The 21,670-nt window shown below is 37.1% G+C and overlaps 2 protein-coding genes across 2 annotated transcripts; one reads left to right on the top strand and one right to left on the bottom strand.

Annotated features, from left to right (window-relative positions):
• The first annotated feature begins 1,826 nt into the window (after positions 1 to 1,826).
• slc28a1 (solute carrier family 28 member 1) lies at positions 1,827 to 7,814 on the top strand. Its single transcript, XM_079466384.1, has 18 exons — positions 1,827 to 1,876; positions 2,049 to 2,125; positions 2,216 to 2,286; positions 2,642 to 2,733; positions 2,851 to 3,040; positions 3,131 to 3,272; positions 3,524 to 3,637; positions 3,902 to 3,976; positions 4,051 to 4,131; positions 4,215 to 4,295; positions 4,674 to 4,799; positions 4,941 to 5,071; positions 5,163 to 5,331; positions 5,485 to 5,679; positions 5,918 to 5,999; positions 6,180 to 6,278; positions 6,485 to 6,590; positions 6,685 to 7,814. The coding sequence occupies exons 1-18, from the start codon at positions 1,873 to 1,875 to the stop codon at positions 6,797 to 6,799; spliced, it is 1,950 nt and encodes a 649-aa protein (XP_079322510.1). The 5' UTR covers positions 1,827 to 1,872; the 3' UTR covers positions 6,800 to 7,814.
• On the bottom strand, positions 7,536 to 21,299 carry alpk3a (alpha-kinase 3a). Its single transcript, XM_079465983.1, has 14 exons — positions 20,925 to 21,299; positions 20,343 to 20,624; positions 19,156 to 19,277; positions 18,831 to 18,948; positions 17,291 to 18,665; positions 12,009 to 14,466; positions 11,709 to 11,856; positions 10,417 to 10,544; positions 10,301 to 10,336; positions 9,925 to 10,199; positions 9,498 to 9,586; positions 9,064 to 9,281; positions 8,906 to 8,954; positions 7,536 to 8,816 (listed from the first exon to the last, which is right to left on the bottom strand). Exons 2-14 carry the CDS (start codon positions 20,477 to 20,479, stop codon positions 8,471 to 8,473), a joined length of 5,499 nt encoding a protein of 1,832 aa, XP_079322109.1. The 5' UTR covers positions 20,480 to 20,624; positions 20,925 to 21,299; the 3' UTR covers positions 7,536 to 8,470.
• Positions 21,300 to 21,670: the final 371 nt, after the last annotated feature.

The raw sequence follows: 21,670 nt of genomic DNA on the forward strand, positions 1-21,670 counted from the left end.
AATTAAAGCGAAGCAAAGCTGTTCTGCTGCATCCAATTTTCTGCTTCAAATAATCTTCTCTCTGTTTATAAACTGCAGACACATGAAATTAAAATGGATGCAGTGTCTCCTTATGTTATTTTATATTATCTTAAATAGGCCCGGTTTCGCAGACAGGTTATCCTGTCATAACCATAACTTAAAGAAATATCTTAGAATTGGAAATATCTTATATTAGTGCCATTGTTTTGTCTCAAGATGTACAGCAGTAATGTATTCTTCTAAGGCATGTTTATAATACGACATAAATATCTTAATTCAACGAAGGCATAGTCCTGCTTAAACTATGTCTGTAAAAACGGGCCACAATGAACTATGAATGAATCAGTTTAAAGAAAAATGTGTTTCTAATGTACATAATTTCTAGAGGTTTAAACTTAATTTGTGTCATTATTTTAGCTTCATCATTAAATATCATTCATTTATAGTTAGACCCCCTTAAATATAATTAAAACTATTCTATTTTTGACCACCAAGGTTTTCCCCAAAAGTTTTCAACACATTGGATAAGTAAATATTAAATAAAGGGATGAATTAGTTGGGTAATCGTGTCTTCAGGGTTCCAAGAACATGGAGTGTGTCTAATGTAGACTAGGAAATGGCACATGTGGCAAGTGTTACAGTAGAATGTGAAACAATTTTTGCATCCCCGCATGTACTAAAAGATGATTTGAAACACATTTCCTCACTACGGTAAATAATCTGGATGAAGCATAAAGGAGCAAGGATACATTTTTCTTCATTTTGGATATAATGACCTATTAATGCTGCATGGAGAAAAAGAAATGGTCTCAAGTGATCTCCCTAATTTGTGCAAAAGACACACAACATGTGCGGGAAAGACTAAATCATGACGCTTGTTTGAACAAAGCACATAAAGTGCCTCCATGAGTATCTTTTAATGTATTTTGTACACATCGTCTATAACTTCTATAAAATGCAGCGATGCACATTGTGGTCTATTAAGATGCCAGAATGTGTCATCTTGTTTTACCTGAAAGGAATTAAGCGTCATTTAATTTTATGAGGATGCACAGAGAGTCATTAATTTGCAAACGCTGAATGTCTGATATTTTATTTGTACGTTTTGTCACTTGCATTTCTGTAAATCACAAGCATTCTGTGAAATCTTGTGATTGGTAATGCGTCCTATCATATTTACTATTCCATATACTGTTTTTTAACTAGTGACACTGTTCAAATAAATTAACCATATTGTTTATAATAGCATACTTTGTACTTCAGTATGAATTGAAATTGCCAACAAATATAATATCAATAAACCAGCCCGAAAATGAATGAATATTACAACACATGCAATATTTGATAAGCTTGTTCTTAGGCACGAAGGCATTTTAAGATTTTATAGGCTTTCTATTTACCGAATTGTTGTTGTTCATCTACTTTTCCCCATAACCCATTTAAATTATTTAGTGTTGGAATAACATGTTCTGGGAATGGAGTTTAAAATGAGAGCAACACTGACATCTTGTGTCTTAATGTGTGAGAGCCGGGAAAGTTCTCACACATTAAAAGTTTTGAAACCCTGCAAATTCAAATAGTTCTTGCTCTCAAAAATGCATCATGTCTCATTTCTTATTTTATATAGTTTAGCATTTTTTTCATACATTTTCTATAAAAACAATTATAGTGTCCTTTGGAAATAAAGAGGATCTTAACTGTCATAAATGATAAAAAAGACGTTGTTTCATGACGTAGTCAGCACTGACGTTAAAAAACTTTAGTTAATTAATGATAAGATATAAACCCAGAGTAGGTTATATATCCCAAGCTCAAGGTTCAAGACTCAGCAGTTGAGACAGAGAAATCACAATGAGTAAGGCTTTTGTTTACCTCGTTATTCTTTAGTGATTTTTTAACAGGTGGCATGGGTTGTATTAGAGGGGTGTTGGTTATGTCTCTATGTACTGGTGGGACGTGTTTATAACTTTTATAGAACAGTTGAATTGGAGCTTGTGAAAAACTTTGAACTGATACTTTACTTACAGCGGACAAAGAGGATTTACAGTTGACAACTGTCTCATGTGAAAATGAACGAGGATTAGATAATCCAGGATTTGTTAAGGTAGGTTTAAAGTGGGTCGTAGCCTACTGTGAATTTCTTCTGTTAAGATTTTTTTGTGCAAATTTTAAATGTATATTTTGTGGTCCTCAGGAGGATCTATTATCAGATGATCAGAGTGACAGTGATAAAGAGTCAGAAAAGGACACCAATTCATGCTTAAAGTGTGGTTGAGAATTTAATCTTTTACATCAGATATCCTTCATGATTCATTGTCACATTATTTGGAGGAAGTCAACAACATAACTTTAAAATAACATAATTATAGTTGAAAATACAGGTTTAGAATTTTTTTGACTATCCGCCTCATTCTGTTCAAATGAGCAAGATTTGCAAAGAATTATAGCGGGTTGCGCATGATTTTAATACACATTTCATACTCTATTATGAGCCTTTTTTATTGCTCCAGAAATGGGGGATTTAACCAGATTAAACCTCAGAATCAAATGTTACTCAAAACAAAATTGTGTTTAAAAATGTTACTCTAGTTTACAGTTAAATGTTTCTTGTTCACCACAGAAAAGCTGGCATACCCATCACAGCCACAGAGGCCTTCTGCAAAGCGCATTCCAAAACTATAAAATACATTGCTTTGGCAATACTCGCTGCAGGTAATGTAGTATTATCTTCACAGTTTTGGTATTATTTTTGTTATAAACTAAAAAAGTCTGTAATTCATTTTTCAAGTGAACAACAAACATTACAACATTTTGTATTTGTAATTGCAGGTTATTTGGCATACTTCAGTGCTGCCTGTTATTTGAATTTCAAGAGGGCAATTGCTTTGGTTGTCCTCACATGTTTGGGGGTGTTGATCGTTGTGTGGGAACTAGTGAATAAGTATTCGGGTGACCACATTAGTAAATTCTTTAAACCTGCTCAAAGATGGTTTAAATCCCACATGAGATGGATAAAATGGTAAGTCTCCTTTCGGAATGTTTTGGAAGTGGCTAATGTCAAATAAATTAACAGAAATACTGAGAAAATATCTTTCTCTGTGATTTGTAGGGTGTTTGTTGTAGTCGTGTTGGGACTGCTGGTGGCATGGCTGGTGGTCGACACACGAAAGCGGCCAGAACAGCTCATCTCTTTTGGAGGTGTCTGCCTCTTTGTTTTTTTCATATTTCTGTTCTCTGCACACAGATCTGCGGTGAGTGATAAACACGGAAACCTTCACATTAATCCCTTTATTAAACACGGTTAACGTGGAATGCAATTTGTAGACTTTGGATATCCTGCAAACCTTATCGGAGCATTGAGGTTACATCCTTTCCCACCAATAAAACAGCAGTTTAAATAAAAGGAGTTGAAAATTAGTGCATAAGCTAAAAGTACGTTTTAAAAATGTGTGTGTAAAGTGTAACTGTTGACAGAATGGTTGTTTGTGTTGAATTGTGATAGGTCCGATGGAGAACAGTCTTTTGGGGACTTGGTTTACAGTTTGCCATCGGCTTGTTTATCATAAGGACAGAACCAGGTCTAATAGCATTTGAATGGCTCGGAGAGCAAGTTCAGGTATCACTGCTTATCAAACAATTAATTTCTCTCTGTTACAGGTATGGCATTACATACCATTAATAAAGTTAATACGTTACAGTGTGCAGTAACTTATTTAAAAAAACCAATAATGAATGGTTATTTGAACTATGGGAAAGAAAGGAAAAGTTTCTATACAATTTTATAAACCAGTAGAAAACTGAACTTTTGGGAGGTTATGATGTTTATAATGATAGTAATGTTATAACCAATACTCTGTTTTCTTTTAACTTTGTTTTCCAGACATTTTTGAACTACACAGTTAAAGGCTCATCATTTGTGTTTGGAGACCTAACAAAGAACATATTCGCCTTCCAGGTGAGTAATGACAACGTCTTTATGCAAAATTATTTTATTTTCACATTTCCTACTATCTATTTTGTTCCTCACAGGCTCTTCCTATAGTTATATTCTTCAGCAGTGTAATGTCTGTCCTGTACTACTTGGGGGTAATGCAGTGGATTATCATGAAGGTATAAGGTTCTCGGCCGAGTCTTAGTCTTATTTGGAGAGATTCACAGTATGTCATATTAATGATGTCTCGTCCTGTTAAAAGATATCCTGGGCCATGCAAGTCACAATGAGAACCTCATCTACAGAGACTCTCAGTGTGGCGGGAAATATATTTGTTGGTCAGGTAACATTCAGTCATTTTTATATGTTATTTATGCTAAAATTTTCTTATTAGCCAACTGACAACAATCCGTTCTGTATTTTATTGAGCCATTGAATCATTACATCGATTGTTATAGGTTTCCTTGATAATTCCTAATGGGCTTTTAGAATAGAAAAATTTGAGTAATAAGGCCTGTCCTTAGCACTGCTTGAAGAGACTTTCCTACTTTTGGTTTACACATCAACCACAACTAAAAACATTGTGTGCTTCAAAAGATTTACACATAATTATTTAAGGTTGTTTACTCAAAATGAAAATACAAATCCTTGTCAAGGTTTTAGGACTACATGTGAAACATATCTACTGCATATAATATGCCTGTTTTTTGCTGTGTTCCAGACCGAGGCACCCTTACTTATTCGTCCATATTTGAAAGACATGACCAAGTCCGAGATTCACGCTGTCATGACTGGAGGATTTGCCACCATTGCTGGGAGTGTCATGGGTGCATTTATGTCATTTGGGGTACAAGAACTATGCTTCATTTCATCACTAAAAGTCTTGGATAACAAAATATTTTTAAATGATACCAAAGATAAGTTAAAAACAGATGAAGTTTAATGTTTTGTCAGTGTTTAGTATATTCATGTTATCTGTTGTACACAGATTGACGCCTCATCTCTGATCTCTGCATCTGTAATGGCCGCACCATGTGCTTTAGCCATCTCCAAACTATCTTACCCTGAAACCGAGAAGAGCAAGTTCACATCTACGGATCAGATTAAAATTGACAGCAGGTTGGGGCACTTTTAAATTTGAACCTACAGACCATTTTCGTTTCTAAATACTAATTGTGTTACTGATCAAATGTCTTCTGTTTGTGCTCAGTGGTGAACAGAACATATTAGAAGCTGCCAGTGGTGGTGCCTCCACATCTATAGGACTTGTGGCCAACATAGCCGCTAACTTGATCGCTTTTCTCGCCATTTTGGATTTCATCAACGCTGCTTTGAGTTGGTGCGGAGGCATGGTTGGATACCCAGAAGTCACTTTCCAGGTGTGTACTAAAACAATTATGTATCATTTACATCAAAGGTAGGCCTAAATGTGATAAGCTCCTACATTTCTCCTACATATCATAAATCTAAAAAATCTATAAAAGGATATGAAGAACAGAAGTGTTTTAAGAGATGTTTATTTGATCCCTCAGATTATCTGCTCTTACGTGTTTATGCCTGTGGCTTTCGTAATGGGGATTCCATACGAGGAGTCGTTTATAGTGGCTGAACTTATTGGCACTAAACTTTTCCTCAATGAGTTTATAGCCTATGAGAAGCTTTCCGAGCTTAAAAGCAACAGACTGAATGGCACTTTGCAAATTGGTCCAGACAGAAACTGGATCTCAGTAAGTACTTATGTAACGGCTTATAAAAAATACTATAAATCTATATGTATTAACACTCTATCCTCCGTCTCATTTATTAACATGAGTTGATGCATCAACTAAAATAAACTAACAATGAAAAACAAATTTTGACAGCATTTGTTGGCCACCATTATCGTTAGTTAATACAATTGTTCATTAAAACTTAAGTTTGCATTTTTGACACTTGCTAACTGTATGTCACCAAACCTATTTGCAGATTCGGTCTGAAATCATCTGCACTTATGCCTTGTGTGGCTTTGCTAACTTTAGTTCTCTTGGCATTGTGATTGGAGGCCTGTGTGAGTATCCAAACTCTATAAGCAGGGATGTCATCTGCTCTTAGAACTTGCATGCTAAATATTTAAGTGCTAACTGCGTAACTTATGTCTCAGTTATCTCTTCTTATCTAAATTGTTTGATAATATACCTTTATCACATATTGTTTATTGATGATGTTTTAAATTATTTTAATTCCACAGCTTCTATTTGTCCATCAAAGAAAGGTGATATATCTTCTCTAGTGCTCAGAGCCTTGTTTACAGGCACGTGTGCTTCATTGATCAATGCGTGTATTGCAGGTAAGCATTTTTTATTCAGACTACATGGAGTTTTTAAATGAAATTGTTTTTTTTATTTCTGCTTGAAACATCAAAATTTTAAGACACATAGACGCATTTTGAGGATAATTGTTAAATATATTTTTATTAAATAATTTTGGGTAGCTTTAAATGCATGTGTATGGAATAAAACAGTTTAATGACTTAAGTTTGTTTTTCACCTGTAGGTATACTTTACGTCCCTCCACTGGACTGTGTGAGTGTGTTTCAGAATTCAGTCTTCAATGCCACTACCCTCAACCTCGAAACTTGCTGTTATGATCTTTACGATAGGTGCGTACAAAGATTATTTTTGCATTGTAGTGACATAAAATGCATTGCCACTTAAAATCCCAAAACAAATGATTTGTGCATATTTATGTTTCAGCACTATAAATAACAACGGGACACTATCCTTTGGGGGTTCTTGGAATGAAGTAAAAAATGCAACAATTTATTTTGCAAGCTGTTGTGGGATCTTCAGTGAATCTGTGTGCATTTAGTCGATTTAGAGATATCAGTGCAACAATGCCAAAACACTCTACTGACAAATGAGCTATTTATTAAATTGCCACATTTGAATGAGGCAATTCAAAGTTGATCAAAGTTGATATTGAATGTATATAATGTTTTTGACATTTACCTTATTAATGGTATAAAAGGAAAAACATGTTTGTTTTCTGTTATTTGCATTTGTTAATTTGTAAAATAAACATCTAATTTCATGGATTGTAAAAATGTATGATATAGGATTTTATGATAAAGTTCATGATTTAAGATTGGAACTTTATTGTATATAAACAAACAAATAAAAAACGATCATTACAAAATGCTGGCCTTTAGCTAAACGTTTTATATTCATGGAACGTAATAGATATCAAAACTACTATATTAAAGTAAAATTACTTGATTCATAATGTGTTGCAAAATAGCAAAACAATAATTTTCTGATTAAGGATAGATACAGAAAATGAATTAAAATTAGTTAAGTGTTTTACTGCCAGTCCTATTTACATGTGTTCTAGCTTTTGGTTTGATAAAATAATAAATATATCTAAAATACACCGTAAAAAGCATTTACTTCTTTGTCTAAAACAACTCCAATCATACTCAGCCAGCCTCGATTATTATTACCTATAATAAGATTAACCATTATCTAATAATTATTGATCAATATCTCTGGCAAACGTTGAAAACAATTCTAAGATGTTTGAGACTGGAAATAACCACTAAAATGTTCCTCTGATGTTGAAATGGGTTAAAGGTTTAGACAGATATCATTTATTGATTTTTGTTAAATGTTAAATTAACATACATTTCATCAAAACCAAAAGATTAGAAAGTTTTTGTAAACACATGAGCAGTTTACAAAAATCTAGATTTTAAAAATATATTTTATATTATTTGTCCATTTGTGTAAATTTGCAGGGCAATAAACACTGATGACACATGAACTGTCTTGTATGAATGTCTTAACTGTGACAATAAAGTTCTATCTTTCCTCACATTTAAGATAACAAAAATCTGTCTTGATTATTAAGCTCAAAGTCTGCCCAAATATGAACAACCAAGCGTGGTGTTTGAGAATGTAAAGCGTGGACAGTCACTCATTAAATGTATAGCCTGATTGCACAGAGACGGTTACCACAAAAAGCAGCATTTCAGCACAGCCGAGACATACATCACAGATGTTTGAGGGATCCTTGAAGAATCCTTCTCAGTCGTACAAATCTGACATAAAAACAATTGAATAAACCACAAAAAAGTTCCAGAGTCTATCTGAAAACATTGCTTATCCATATGCAGACAGTCAGGGTTTCATGTTTATTTCCCCAGCAGTGGTCTTGAAAGGGGATAGTCTCAATAACTCTTAAAGTGATGGTGGTCTCAAGAGGTATTTATGGTGACGTACATATTCACAGTAATATAAAAAACTTGCTGTAGTATATCTGTATAGTCCTTCTTACTCTTGTTTTCTTCAGTTGGTGCATTTTAGACACTATGTGCAAAGACTATGAACAATCCTCGGTCATAGCTTTTCAAGCCAGTCTATTGACACAAGGAATCTCTTTGTCCTGTACAACGTAACCTACGGATAATAGTATATTATAGGCTCCACATGAATGATAACAGTAAGGAAAGCAGAAAAAATCCCCTAGCTTCAATTCTTCTCTCTACCTCATCCTCACCGATTTGGGGGCATCCACAGTTTTGTGTTTGACAGCGGGTGAGTTCTCTCCTGATTCACTTGTTTTCTTAGTCACTTTGGGGCTAGAAATTCCTTTTCGGGTGGACTGTGGGCTGTTATTTCCTTTCTTTTGCAGCTGGGGGCTTGATGAGCCCGCTACTCCCCTTCGAGCCAGTAGGGGGCTCCTGGAGGTCTTTATTTTGGGTTGTTGTAAAGAATCCAGGGGCTTTAGAGGTCTTAGACTCAGTAAACCACAGTAGTAGTTACACTGATGCTGAGTAATGAACTGCTCCATAAGCTTTGGAGACGCTTTGTCCGTGAGACCTTGATACCTACAGAATAGATTGCAGACCATCAGTCTCCACAAAAAAAGATTAACTAGAAGTGATAATATTTGAATCTCATTATTATATATACCAACCCTTTAGACTTGGTAGCAATTTCAATACTTGTGATCTTTGCATCGACACCTGAAACACATACATGGTTATTTTGAATTAAATGTTGGACATACAGTATGTGATGTTTATATTGAAAGTGACTTATTTGAATGTAGGGTCCTTAAGTAAACAGTTTTACCTTCTAGCCGTGTAACCAGGAGGTTGCCGTTGGTCCATTGATGGATCCAGTGCTGGAAAGAGCAACACTTCTGCTCCACCTCAGATGTGCTTCTAGTGATCAATCGTCCAGTGTTGTCCATCAAACAATATTTCAAATACACGCCTTTCAAATCAGATTCCACTGTAGCGTATGGGATTGTGTTGGCTGGCCGATACATTAGATGAAGTGGGATCACTCTATGTTATTTCAGTGGGCACAGAAGAATAAAATTAATCACGCCCTTACGACACTGTATTTGTAATACGACATTGTATTTGGAACTTGTCTTAGCAATTCACAGCCAAAATAGTTGTTAGACTCAGTAGGTTCTGGTATTTGACTTATAATGGGACTTATCGCTGAAATAAAAACAATACTTTTACTTTGAAATTATACATGTTTTAATCACTTACTCTAATGAGAATCCAAAGTTCTCGATCAGTCTGGCCTCCGTCGCAAATATTTTGCAGTACTCCCGAACAGTATTCTGAATTTTACACTTCTGAGATGTAAGAGAAGAAAATTATTGGTCAATCTTTTGAAAGTTATACCGTTATTGTCTTTGTGTAAACTAGTCTTAGTCTTTTTAAAAGGAAAAGTGGAGGAAGCTTCAGAAAGGACAAAATACGACGATCATAAAGGTATAGTCAAAATAAGCTGTATATGATAGCTGTATTGAACAGTATAGAAGTATAAATCACCACTTTCCTGACATTTTTGTCTTTCATGAAAGATAAAAAGATGTTATTAGGTGAGTATATAATAACAACATTTGCATATTTGGGTTAAACTATTCCTTTAAGTATGGATTTCACGGTCAATATGCAGTGAGACTCTAACCTGTTTGGTGATCTCCAGATTTTTCTCAACCAAGTTGCTCTCTTCCTTCCCCCCATATGCAATGGGATTTCTGACTTTAGTGACGCATGTGCTTCCTGAATCAAAGACAGGATCCAAACCGTAGATGACCTTTGCCCTGCAGGTTTTGTGTAAACACCCCTCTCCAATCTGGACCTCCTCCGTCATGATGCGCCCGAAGAATTTATCGCCCCAGTAACCCGAGTCTGCCAGGCCTTTGGTGAACATCATAGGTGTCATCTCGATCTCCTCGCCCACTGAGGACGCAAATAGTCCACAGAAAACTCAATGAAGAGAAACAACACTTGATGTGAAATGTATAGCAATAACCACACTCCATTTTATTCAGACGTCCTACCTTCTAAATCCTCCCTTAGGAGAAATTCTGCCAGTACTGCAAAAAGAGAACAAAGAGAGTGAATGCACAGTAAAAACCTAAATTAACTTTAAATGAATAGGGTCATTTTGATTTACTGTCTGCACTGAGTAAGTAGTCAGTCATGTCAGTCCCGTATTCATTCTTGATAGAGCAGCCATACACTCCACAGTCCCTGCTGGAAGCCTGGACTATTGCCAGTGCCAATGGACTTTCATCTCCAGCTCTAAGAGAAAAAAAGAAAAACTAGAATCAGAATGCTTAAGACAAGAGCTTCTTTTAAAGAATCAATTCACCTAAAAATGAATGATTGAAAAATAACACTTCTTAAAAAGAAACAATTCACAAAATGAATGATTAAAGTTGCTTACACGATTCCTCAAAAGTCAACAGTCCAGACAGCAGCATGACAGAGTGTACATTTTTAGGGGTATTATCAAATTAATCTAACTCTTTCCCTATTATTGGCTCGATTTTACGTCATGTATGATGCAAAACTTCAACGCCATTGACAAGTTATTCAGCTTTCCACATTTTCACAGTTACATGTTGGTGGCACTCTTATGCATCTTCAGAAAGAATACAGCATTTACACACCCCAAAACAGGCTGTTGTGTTGTGTTTTTATTAGCTTAGAATGAGCTTTTTCTATCTACATACACCGTGGGTCCACTTACATGAAATTCACCATGTTGTTACAGTAGCCCTAAACAGACAAACTGCTCTACAGAGCGTGTTTCATAAATACGTTATGAAAACGTGACGACATCATAGTGCTTTGTGTCAGCAATCTCACCACTAGTAGCCCCTACATTTCATCCACTGGACCTTTAAGTTCAGTGAATTTACTTGAATTTACTCATGTTAACAAATACAACCTTACTATAACATTTTTAAAGCAAAAGCTCTGTTCGATCATTTGATATATTGTATGTTTAGTGAAAATGTTCAAAATTACTTTTTGAAAATGACCTGGGACAGAGGTAAATATACAGCCACTTGAGGGCAGTGTTTTACAGACACTAGCACAGATGACGCATCTGAGGGTCTATGCGTGCGAATACAGCATCACTGTGCTGATACAGCACTGTGAGAAACAAATTTAGAATTTAATATGCCCTGATGGCGAAATCTGGTAGTGTTATGTTACAGACTCTGTCTGGTGGATAGAGCCCCACACCGCCGTCACAGCTGTGGGATTCATGGTCAAATGAGAATCATGAATGACAAGACTATATGATGCAGCTGACAGCTAGTCAAAAGCTTTTCATGCGTACTGAAATTTACTTTTTTTAAATACAACGTCTCTGCTGGGTTACAGTGTACTGTCTGTGATTTGAAACTGCGTATGAGATTTAGATGGGATTAAGGCTGGTGCTGTCAAACATACCGTCGTTCCATCTCCAGAATCTCTTCTTCATCTCTGTACCACTTGATAGTGGAGTCGTTGAGAACGTTAAAAAACTGGCACCACAGCTTCAAGTGACCCGAGGCATCTGAGAAGGGCTCTCCTCTAATCTTCCGGATAACCTGAGGAGCTGAATGGAATGGGGGTCAGGGGCAACTTGACAAAGGTAAAGATACATGTTCTCTAGTGTTTACTTTTTCCATGTGCATCTGCTTTCAGAACAGTAGTGTGAATGTCAAGAATATAGCTTAGCAGGAGAGGAGAATGACTTCAACGTCTTACCTTTAAAAGGGTCCAACTTTTCCTTCTCTGGAGGTTTGCTCTCTGTCTTCGCACTTTCTGCCACCTCTATGCTTTCCTCCTTCGGTTTTGGCACCTCCAGCGTGGCCTTACGCCGGGTCATCGGTGAACGTCTTTCCGCGGGTGGCGTTTGCTGTCCACTTTGCAGTTGAAGAAAAGCCGCCCTACGTGCTTGACTGGGTGACATGTACGGGCTGTCTCTTTTTCCCTGCGTGTCAGATCCTTCATCCTCAGATTTGGTTTTGGCGAGGTAGATTTTGCGGCGAGCACCAGAAGCGAGCTCTTCCGGCGTGGCGGACGGGATAAGTGTTAGACTGTCTCGTCGCTTCATCTTGGGGCTGCTCTCACAGGACAAAGTGGACGTGGGTGTGCTTCCCCCACTCTCCTCCCCTTTCTTCTCACCTCCATCCACTGATGCAGCTGAGGCGGAACCCTGATTCTCTAAATTGGGGTTATTCTTTGCCATGAGGCGTCTCAAACTGGCGGGACTTAGTGGAGGGAGAGTAGGGCCCACGGGGGTTGTAAGGTTAAGTTTTTCTATGGAAGGTTTATCTCTTTGAAGCCTGTCAGCTTCGGGTTCAACCCCTGTGTCTTTCGGTGAAGAAACTTTGTCTGTGTCTTTACTACTTTGAGAGGTTTTTGTGTATGAAGACAAAGACATATCAGGACTAAGTTGAGTCCTAAGGTTTTCTTTTGGTTTCTCGGAAGAAGCAACCTGATTGCTTTCACTCTTTTGCGTCTCAAACATCTCTAAATCTTCTTTTGTTTTTGAACTTGCATCAGCGTTTGTGACAGAAATGGGAGGTACTTGGGGTTGAGTGATATCTTGTGAGATTACTATGCCGGGAAGTGAAAGCTGGCCGTACGTTTGCTCTCGTTCCATAGTGGTTGCATTATCATCAGCACATGCTATTTTAATTGTAGGGATATTGTTGTCATCTTCTCTGCCCCGCCCATTTCCTTGTGCTTCTCCACCTCTCGGCCTCGCATGATTTTGTGGTTTAACTTCCTTTATTGTCACCCCTGCAGGTGCTGACAGAATGTTCCTGTTCACACCTGAAGGCTCTGGAATAACTAGAGCACTGTTTGGGGCAGATTCATCAGACGTTCTTGTTGCTTCATATACCGGTTTCTCGGATTCTCGAAATACCTGTGCAACCTCTTTTATTAAAGGTTGCATAACTCGCTCAGGCTCCAATTTCAAACCATCATTTCTGGGTATGTTGAGGAGTTCTTCCCGCTTGACTCTCTCTGGCAGTGTGACCTTGATTTCTGGGATTTGTGTCGGGGCCCTTTTCTTTGCCACGTTTTTGATGACGGTTTCACGTGTATCAGGGAGTATTATGATTGGTTGGACTGCTAATTGGTCCTTCTCTGTCAAACGTCTCTCGCCTTGTGCTTTAGTAAGGAGTTTTGGGGATCTGTCGACTCTGTATGGCCTCGGTTGAGGGTCCATGACCTCACCACGTCTTACATTTTTAGATATCTCAACCTCAGGGGATGTTTCTAAATCAGGAACGGCATTTTTATTGCTCCTGACATCGTTCTTCTTTTGTTTGTTAAAATCGTCTCTCTTTACTTCAGTGCGAACATTCCTCTTTTCCTCACTTGCTTTCTCACTACTTTTGTCCATCTTGTCTTCAATTCCAACTTTTCTGTTTTTAACAGAACTCTTATCATGACATGGCATGTTTTGATCCTTTTTGTTAACCTCTTTATTATGGTCATTCACTGGATCAGAATCAACTCCACCTTCTTTATTCTCAGTTAAACAAACCTCTGTTGCTAGTGAGGATTTTTCATCTGGTGCCTGTTGTGTTGGTATAGATTTTTCGTCTGGTTTTAAATCAATCTGCATTGCATTCTCAGACAAATGAGAGACAGAAATCTCATCTTGATTCACAACTATTGCTGGTGAGCATGCATTTTGTAAACCACTCACTACATCTACACTAGGGACTGACTTGTTTATTACAAGATAACTTCTCACTTCATTTTCCTTTGCAGCTAAAGATTTCCCTTCTGTTGCACCATCCATCTCTTTCTTTTTTTCAGTCAGGAAACCACCCTCTTTCGCTTCAACACATGCTTCCTTCATATGAGGAATCTCTTTCTCGTCACACTTTTTGCTCTCATCCATCGGTTCCACAGGCTGGGACTCTGTGTGCGCTTTGAGAGGGACATAGTCAGCTAGCTGTGAAAGCTGAGACTCTGTCTGGCTCTCACAACATTGCATGCTTTCCAGGTCTGCCATGTTGAGGTCTGTCTGGGGGGCAGCTGAGCCTCCCTGTTCTCCTAAAATATGCATTTCCTCAGAACCTCGCATGACCTCATCCACAGGATAGCTAGATTTCAGCCCTGCTGTCTCACGTGGAGGATTATCCAAGTTGAAAGAGACAGGAACATCATAGCTGTTGGGTCTGGTTTGGTCATCTGTAGCCTTGAGGCACAAACAGTTGGGTGTCAAATAGGGAACATGGTCATAGAAAACATACAGTACAGTCAAATACAAATTAAGTGGGCCCATGGGACAACCTGCTCCATCATATTTTTTCAAAGTACTATTCATTTCTTTTGTGTAAAATAGGAAAAGCATCTCTTTCAATGGTCTAAAATGAGTTTTGACTTGAAATAACAGAAACATTTTGCACAACTGTATTCGGATGAATTGTGTGTTCTTCTAACTGATACCACAACAACTAACATTAACTTCCCACGATATGCTGGGTGGTTTCACTTCCACATTACACAGAAAAAAATCTGATAGATATGTTTGTACCAGGTGCAGGGATATCACACGATTCTGTGTGGGTCCGCACGTGAATGAATTACAGGTGAATGAATAGCCTACTTTCGACACAAAGTTTCAGCCTGTTGACTAAAAACCAGGAATTCATTGTTAGCATTTAGCCGTATCAGGTTTAAAAGGATGATGCAATCGCCACATGCCTTTCTGACAGCCTCAATTCTGTCTAATCTTGAGCTATGGCCGAAACCATGTGAGAGCTAAAAGCAGACCCATCAAGTGCACATTTGTACCGAAACATAAGCTTAAATACTTGCTATAGTTACCTTTACTGCTGGAGCTTTCACGGTATAGGTTGTGTAAATGAGAAACCGAGTTTATTAGGATTTTTAATGAAACTACATCCAAAATGATACACAGATACATTCTTAAGCCATAAGACTCACAAAGATTTATATGCTTTGGCATATTTCATACACTCTAAAAAAAGGTAGGGTTGTTTTTAACACCATGTGTTGGTCAAATATGGCATTTTTCTAGGTTAATTTAAACAACCCAGTGTAGGAATCGAATGGACAGAGGGCTCTCTTTGTATGGTATGGCTTCCTTGAGAATAGATTAGAAACCGGTTATTTTAAGATACAGGGAACCAAGGAATCTCGAAAATGCAAAGAGGTTTTGTGTTCAAAGATTGTCCTTCATCTTTCTTAGAATCAGATAGTAAGAATCTTCTTTCACATACTTAGAATCAAATGTATAGGATAATGCATGAATGTAAATGTAAAATCATGTCATTGACCATGCACACAAAGGTCAGTCAAAATAATCGATCAAAACTGACTTCTTTTATTTTAATGTATATTAAATGTATAGTTTCATATTCAAAAATGTCAAATGGATTGTGAATGCTATTTCATGCGGACATTAAAGGGAGGTTTTCCAGACCGGCCTTAAAATGCATGTTAGAGCTGAAAACAGTGTGCACTGACATTTCTTGAAATACAGCAGTGCTATTGTTTCGCCTTGAGATATACACCATGATTTATTCTAAGGCATGTATTGTAAGGCAATACAACTAAGGCCTTCCTTAGTCTAAGCCCAGTCTGGGAAACAGCTACATAAACCTCACTGATTCATAGTTTTACAGCAAAACAACATACCATTGGAATGACATTGAAATTGGTATTGAAATGAGTAAACATGCTCTTCTAGAAGTGAATTTTCCACATCAAACTACCGCACTACAAAACTTTAGTGTTAAAAAAACACAATCTGCTCATAACTGGACATAACTCTATGCCTAGTTAAGGACTAATTTATGTTACTCGACCTACTCAACATAACCTTTTTATTTCTTTAACACAAAATCAACAAAATAGGCTCACCAAAATGATCATTAAAAAAAGCAATGTAGTAAAATTTCATAACACTAAAACTGTTATTATTTAACTCATCATCCTTTTTAAGAGCGTGGGAATTTCGGACGCACTTTAACTTGTGCTCTCATTAAAATATATAAACAAATCCAGACAATGTGACTCAAGCATTGCCATTATCAAAGATAGCAGGCCTTACTGAAAACTCTTAAAGAGTCATAGACAAGGAAGAAGAAGCACATTAAAGTACTTTTCTCAAAAAGCTGTGATGTGTATTTTTTTGTGGTTTAAACCTGGATGAAGAATCTGTCACCTGACATATATTTTATTTTTTAACATTAAAAGAATATTAATTATAGGAATAAAATTTATATGATTCTGCATTATTTCCATAGGTCACTAATTCAATAAGAAAACTGACAATGTTAACACGACAGTACAAAAGGTCAAGTTTCTGTGCTTGTGCTAAAGGACACAAAATGCTCTTTGGAATTGATTATTTATTTGTTTTCATGCCATGCCAGCTCCTATTGCTATTTCATAGTAAAAGTAGAGTAAACTTCAGCGAAAAACAGACGTTACTAAAAACTATTTCAGCAACAAAATCAACCCTTTTCTCTAAGGACAAGAAAAAGCAGATACTGTATGATAAAATATAAAAACATAAAGACGGTTAAAGAAATTATAGAAAAAATACATTATGCTAACAAAATATAAAATTAATTACAATAACATAAACATTTAAATTTATAATTTGCAAAAGCTAATGCAAAACAGATCCAATTTCTGGTGGACTCAGATTTTAGACCCCACTGTATTTGTTTCTAAGGCATCATATTTTAAACCAGTTTGGTTACAGTTTTACTGAGAAAAAAATCAGTTTAGGACAATGACGCAATCGCTGAATACTAACAACAGCACGCCAAAGATGAAACAACATTATCTTAAAGCTGCCCACTCTGTTCTCTTGGGGACAGTTTGTGTCATCATCTTGGCATTGGACCGCTGTTTTTAAACTCAAGTCTTGTCACAAATGTACTTTCTATTAATAGCCCCCACATGCTGTGCTACTATGGAGCAGGAAGTCCTGCATTACAGATGGACAAAACTCACAGGTTGTGAAGCAAGTGCTTTGAACTCACCCTGAACAATGACGAATGGGAAATCTGTGGCACCTCCTCTAAACTGTCCTCCTCCTCAGCTGTCCTGACCATACCCTGCATCTCCAGAGAAAGTGTTGCTTTAACGCTCTCATGATGTCCTTTAGGACTTTGAGACACATCCTCTGGTTTGTTTACATCAGAAATGTGTTCAACTGAAATGGTGTTAACAGTCTCTTTGACAGTTGATGGCTCTTGTATTTGCAGTTGAGGTTCTGTTTTTACTTCCAAATCCACAATGTGAGATGGTTCCACCACCAGCTTTGGCAAATCCTGCCCAGATCCCATAACATGGACTGCAGGTTTATTTTCTGGTTCTTCTGAAGATGTTTGTGAGGGGGCCGTGGATATCTCATGATAAATTTCTTTTTCAACACTCCCTCCACTAGTTCTCCTTGTGGCTTCAGGTGTCTCCGACTTTTTACTTTTGCCGAAGAATATGTCCTTTAAGGAGTGAAAAACCGAGGTTAGAGCTGACTTGTGTTGATGTGTTGACACTACCTTGGCTGTGGATACAAACGCAGTGTTTTGTTCCTTCTCTGTTTGTCTAATTCTCTCTCTTTCTTTCTCTCGCTCTTCTTCTCTTAATCGTTCTCTCTCTTCTTCTCGTAATCTCTCTCTCACTTCTTCTTTTAACCTTTCCCTTTCTTTCTCCAACTCTCTCTCTCTTTCTTTTTCTTGAACGGCACTGACGTCCACCTCCATGATCTCATGTGGTTGAGGAGCGTTCTGCTGTTGCTCAGCATTTTGTGACTGGACAGTATCAGCTAAATATTTGGCAAGACTCCTTCCATGATAACCATCATCTTCCCTGATGCTCTGAAGGATCTCTGCTTCAAATCCATTGGAAATACACATTTTATTTTCCTCTGCCGTTTCTTTGGCAGACCGCTTTACCTCAGCCATATCGCAGACATGGTTGAGCTGCTCATTGCCGTTCTCCGTTGACGCCTCAGTGGTTCCTACAGAAGATTGTACTGTGATATCATTAGATTTATCTCCTGTCGCTGAAGGTTGCTCATCAGCATTGATCCCTTGAGAGTTCACATTCTCCTTTCTTTGGGTTGCAGGAGAAGAGCTCAAGGGCTCATTACCAGCAGGGGACCGACGTTTCCTTAGTAAGCGTTCTTGGTTGATCACATTCAACTGTTCCTTCTCAATGTTCTCCTTACCCCGACGTCGACTCTCCTCGAGCTCATGCCGCTTTGTTTCAGCTTTTTGCTTCAGCTTGGCGAAGAACTGTTGGTGGATCATGTACTCGCTCATGGTGCCCACCTCAAGCACCCCAGAACAGGAGACGATGCCCTTGCTGTTCCTCGCTGAGGCCTGATAAATGGCTGCATCTTCCTCTGTACAACTGACAAATGAGACAAAATTCAAAAAACTGTTAAAAAAATTATGAAACATTGGTTGGAATGTAAATGTACTGTGTATGCAGTAAATACAGAGATTTCCGATGAACCAAACCAAAACAAACAGAATGGATTTATTTAATAATGTAAAGGCGTAGAATGTTACATACTTGTAGATGTGGAGTGTGTGATTTTTTCCATTGCGAAATATTTCATATTTGGGAAGACCACAATATCGATCTAATTCCATGTCATCTTTGTACCAAGTCAGCTCGGGAGCCGGGTAACCTGTAAGAAAAGTGCATGGCTTTAAAATCACCGATTTATGATTCTGATTTTATTTACAATTAGAGTTCTACATCACGCACATCATTCTACATAACTTTTTATCTGCTATTAAATAAATTTGCACACAGTTCAGAAACAAAAATATTCGCTCTTGCATTGTATCTTGGCAGGTATAAGAATAAGTGAAATAACCATATTGCAACCTACCTGTGACCACACAACTAAATTTGACATTGCAGGATTCTGACACTGCCTTGGATTTTATGGTGGTTTCAAAACATGGCTGGGTCTCTTCAGTCAAGTGGGCCATGACGGTACAAAATGTACTCCTGGGAATGGAAATTTTAAATTGTTAACGTAAAATCAACCAATTATTATTGAAAAGGATAGATTATTCAGTGAATAGCAGAGAATATGTTTATTGTTAATAAAGTTAAAACTATTTATGTCACTGGACGGAAGGGCTGCAAAGTTATTTAACCGGTTTAAAAGGATATTATTTCTTAGCTTGGTCACATTTAAAGGTTTGCGTTCCAACTTTTCAAGTGTTTAATTTGAAATGTACAGTGGTTATTTGGGTGGGATGTGGGGAGAGGGATGGGTTTTACAACACTGCAACCAAAGTGAATACAATGTTTCATTCTAAAGATTGAGACACAAACAAAAGGAATAAGGAATGAAGGATATTGTTATTTGAAGTGAAGTTAGTTTAGGATTGACCTTTTGGAAAGCTTTTATTACCTCGACGGCCTGTAGTTTGAATACCTGTGAGTTTAGAAAAAGGCAAATCAAATGGAAACTCATCAGAAAAGGAAGGCTACCAACCTTTTCCTTTGTGACCCTGTGTTATATTTACAGCCAATTATATTTTAAAGCATTTGGAATACTGTCATTTAGTAAATGTTGGTGATCGATGGTGAGAATGTTTTGGTGTTTGTTGTTTTGGCATGATAGTCATTGCACAAACACAACATGACTAATGGTGTAATCACAGTTGCAGTGCATAACAGTATTTCAACAACAATTAAAAAAATAAAAACATTCATTATATGAGCCCTCAGGGTTTTACGTGACTGGACAGATTAAAGTCAGGTGTGCAAACATATCCCAATATGTTTGAGCGAAAATGGGATGAAACAAGTTTTTGCATTCAATTGTAATTAAATCTACATAACGATTTCAATCAAACATGATATTTCATTATTATTCAAATATTATTGTATTATTTTTACAAATATCAGTTATTAATTAGATACTGTAATGTAAATATTTTCTAAACAGAATTTCAAAATTCTCAAAATCTTACAACATTACAGATCTCAGACAACATCCAAACTTGAGGAATGGAAGACTTTGACAAATGTCAATATAAATAAGGAAGAAATGTTTTTTACCTGTTTTCAGGCCTGACATTGGAAAGGTAGTTGCGGCTTTCTGACCTTCCAGTTGGTGCTGAAACATCCTCCCCATTTTGGCTGCCTGATCTCCCATTTCCTGAGTAAGAGCGAGTCATGGACCTCCTGGATGTCATTGTCCACAAGAAAGGACTTCAACAGCCCAAAAACCCACCAGTTTCTTTAAGTGGGGTTTCAATATTTCTGTAGAATCAAAATCAAGGTCTGCTCACTTTTAGAAACAACATGTAAAGCTCCACTTCGATACTTCTGAGCGGTCTACTGAAAATGAAAAAGAAATTACTATTAAAAAGACAAATACAAAAATAAATAATAAACATAATATGATGAATATGGATTTGTGATTTTAAAATATATAATATAATTTGAAGAGAACTGTTGAGAGCTAGTCTTAACCAACAGACCATTTGAACAGAAAGGTTAAAAATAGGATCTGCTGTTTGTTACTTTAACTTGGGTCAGACACATTTATTTCCATTAGATTTCCAACCAATTGTATTTTCAGTCTAAAATTAGATTAAATTACACAAATATTCTACAGTACAACCTTAAAAAACTCACCATTCATATGTTTTTGCCTGTTCTTTGGAGCCTGCTGTCCCAGTAGCACTAGAATTGTCAATCACAGCAGAGCATGTGTTGCCAGCAGGGTCTATTTATAGTAGGCTCACAAATAGGCGCGAGAGCACATCACATTTTCCGAAACTAGCCATTGCTCTGAAGCCGACGACAAACTTCCAACCACTGACCCTAAGGTTAATAAGTCCTTATCTGTCAGCCTTATAAAACGTTCTCTGATCGATCATACTGATATGTGAATGTGGCCCAGTCTGTGTTGCAATATGCAGTTCAATTCTGTGAAATCAGAAAGCAGCGAGGTGATTCACTGGCCCCTTATGACGGTTCTCCAGCCAAGCATGGTCCATGTTTAATTAGGACGGCCCCCCTCTGTGTCACGGGTGCCTGAGCCACAGACATGGCCTAAACTGCCTGCCCATCTTTCCCACAGTTCATGTGTCATTGCATCATTTTCCAATCATAAAAGGTCTCAGATTACATTATGTGAAGGCACCACTCTTACAAACAGCATTTTCAAAAATAATAAAAACAACAACAATAATAACCGTATTGTTTATAAAGAATAACTCTAATCATTTAGTTTTTCCATTGTTTAACAGTTATTAAAGTAAAAAATTATAATATGGAAAAGAAGACAACAGATTAATAAAAATGTGAAGAAAATAGATTTATCCTTTGGTCATGGTTAACCAAAACACTACAATATAGTATGTGAAAACAGAATGAGC

Source organism: Barbatula barbatula (genome assembly GCF_947034865.1).
Source record: "Barbatula barbatula genome assembly, chromosome: 10".
NCBI lineage: Eukaryota > Metazoa > Chordata > Actinopteri > Cypriniformes > Nemacheilidae > Barbatula > Barbatula barbatula.

Coding starts and splice junctions, on each gene's coding strand:
- slc28a1 (XM_079466384.1), top strand. Junction 2,126..2,215: donor ATAATCCAGGATTTGTTAAG/GTAGGTTTAAAG, acceptor TGTGGTCCTCAG/GAGGATCTATTATCAGATGA. Junction 5,332..5,484: donor ACCCAGAAGTCACTTTCCAG/GTGTGTACTAAA, acceptor TTGATCCCTCAG/ATTATCTGCTCTTACGTGTT.
- alpk3a (XM_079465983.1), bottom strand. CDS start 20,479: ATGACATCCAGGAGGTCCATGACTCGCTCTTACTCAGGAAATGGGAGA. Junction 10,337..10,416: donor CTACTTACTCAGTGCAGACA/GTAAATCAAAAT, acceptor CTCTTTTTGCAG/TACTGGCAGAATTTCTCCTA. Junction 10,200..10,300: donor CCTAAGGGAGGATTTAGAAG/GTAGGACGTCTG, acceptor TTGCGTCCTCAG/TGGGCGAGGAGATCGAGATG.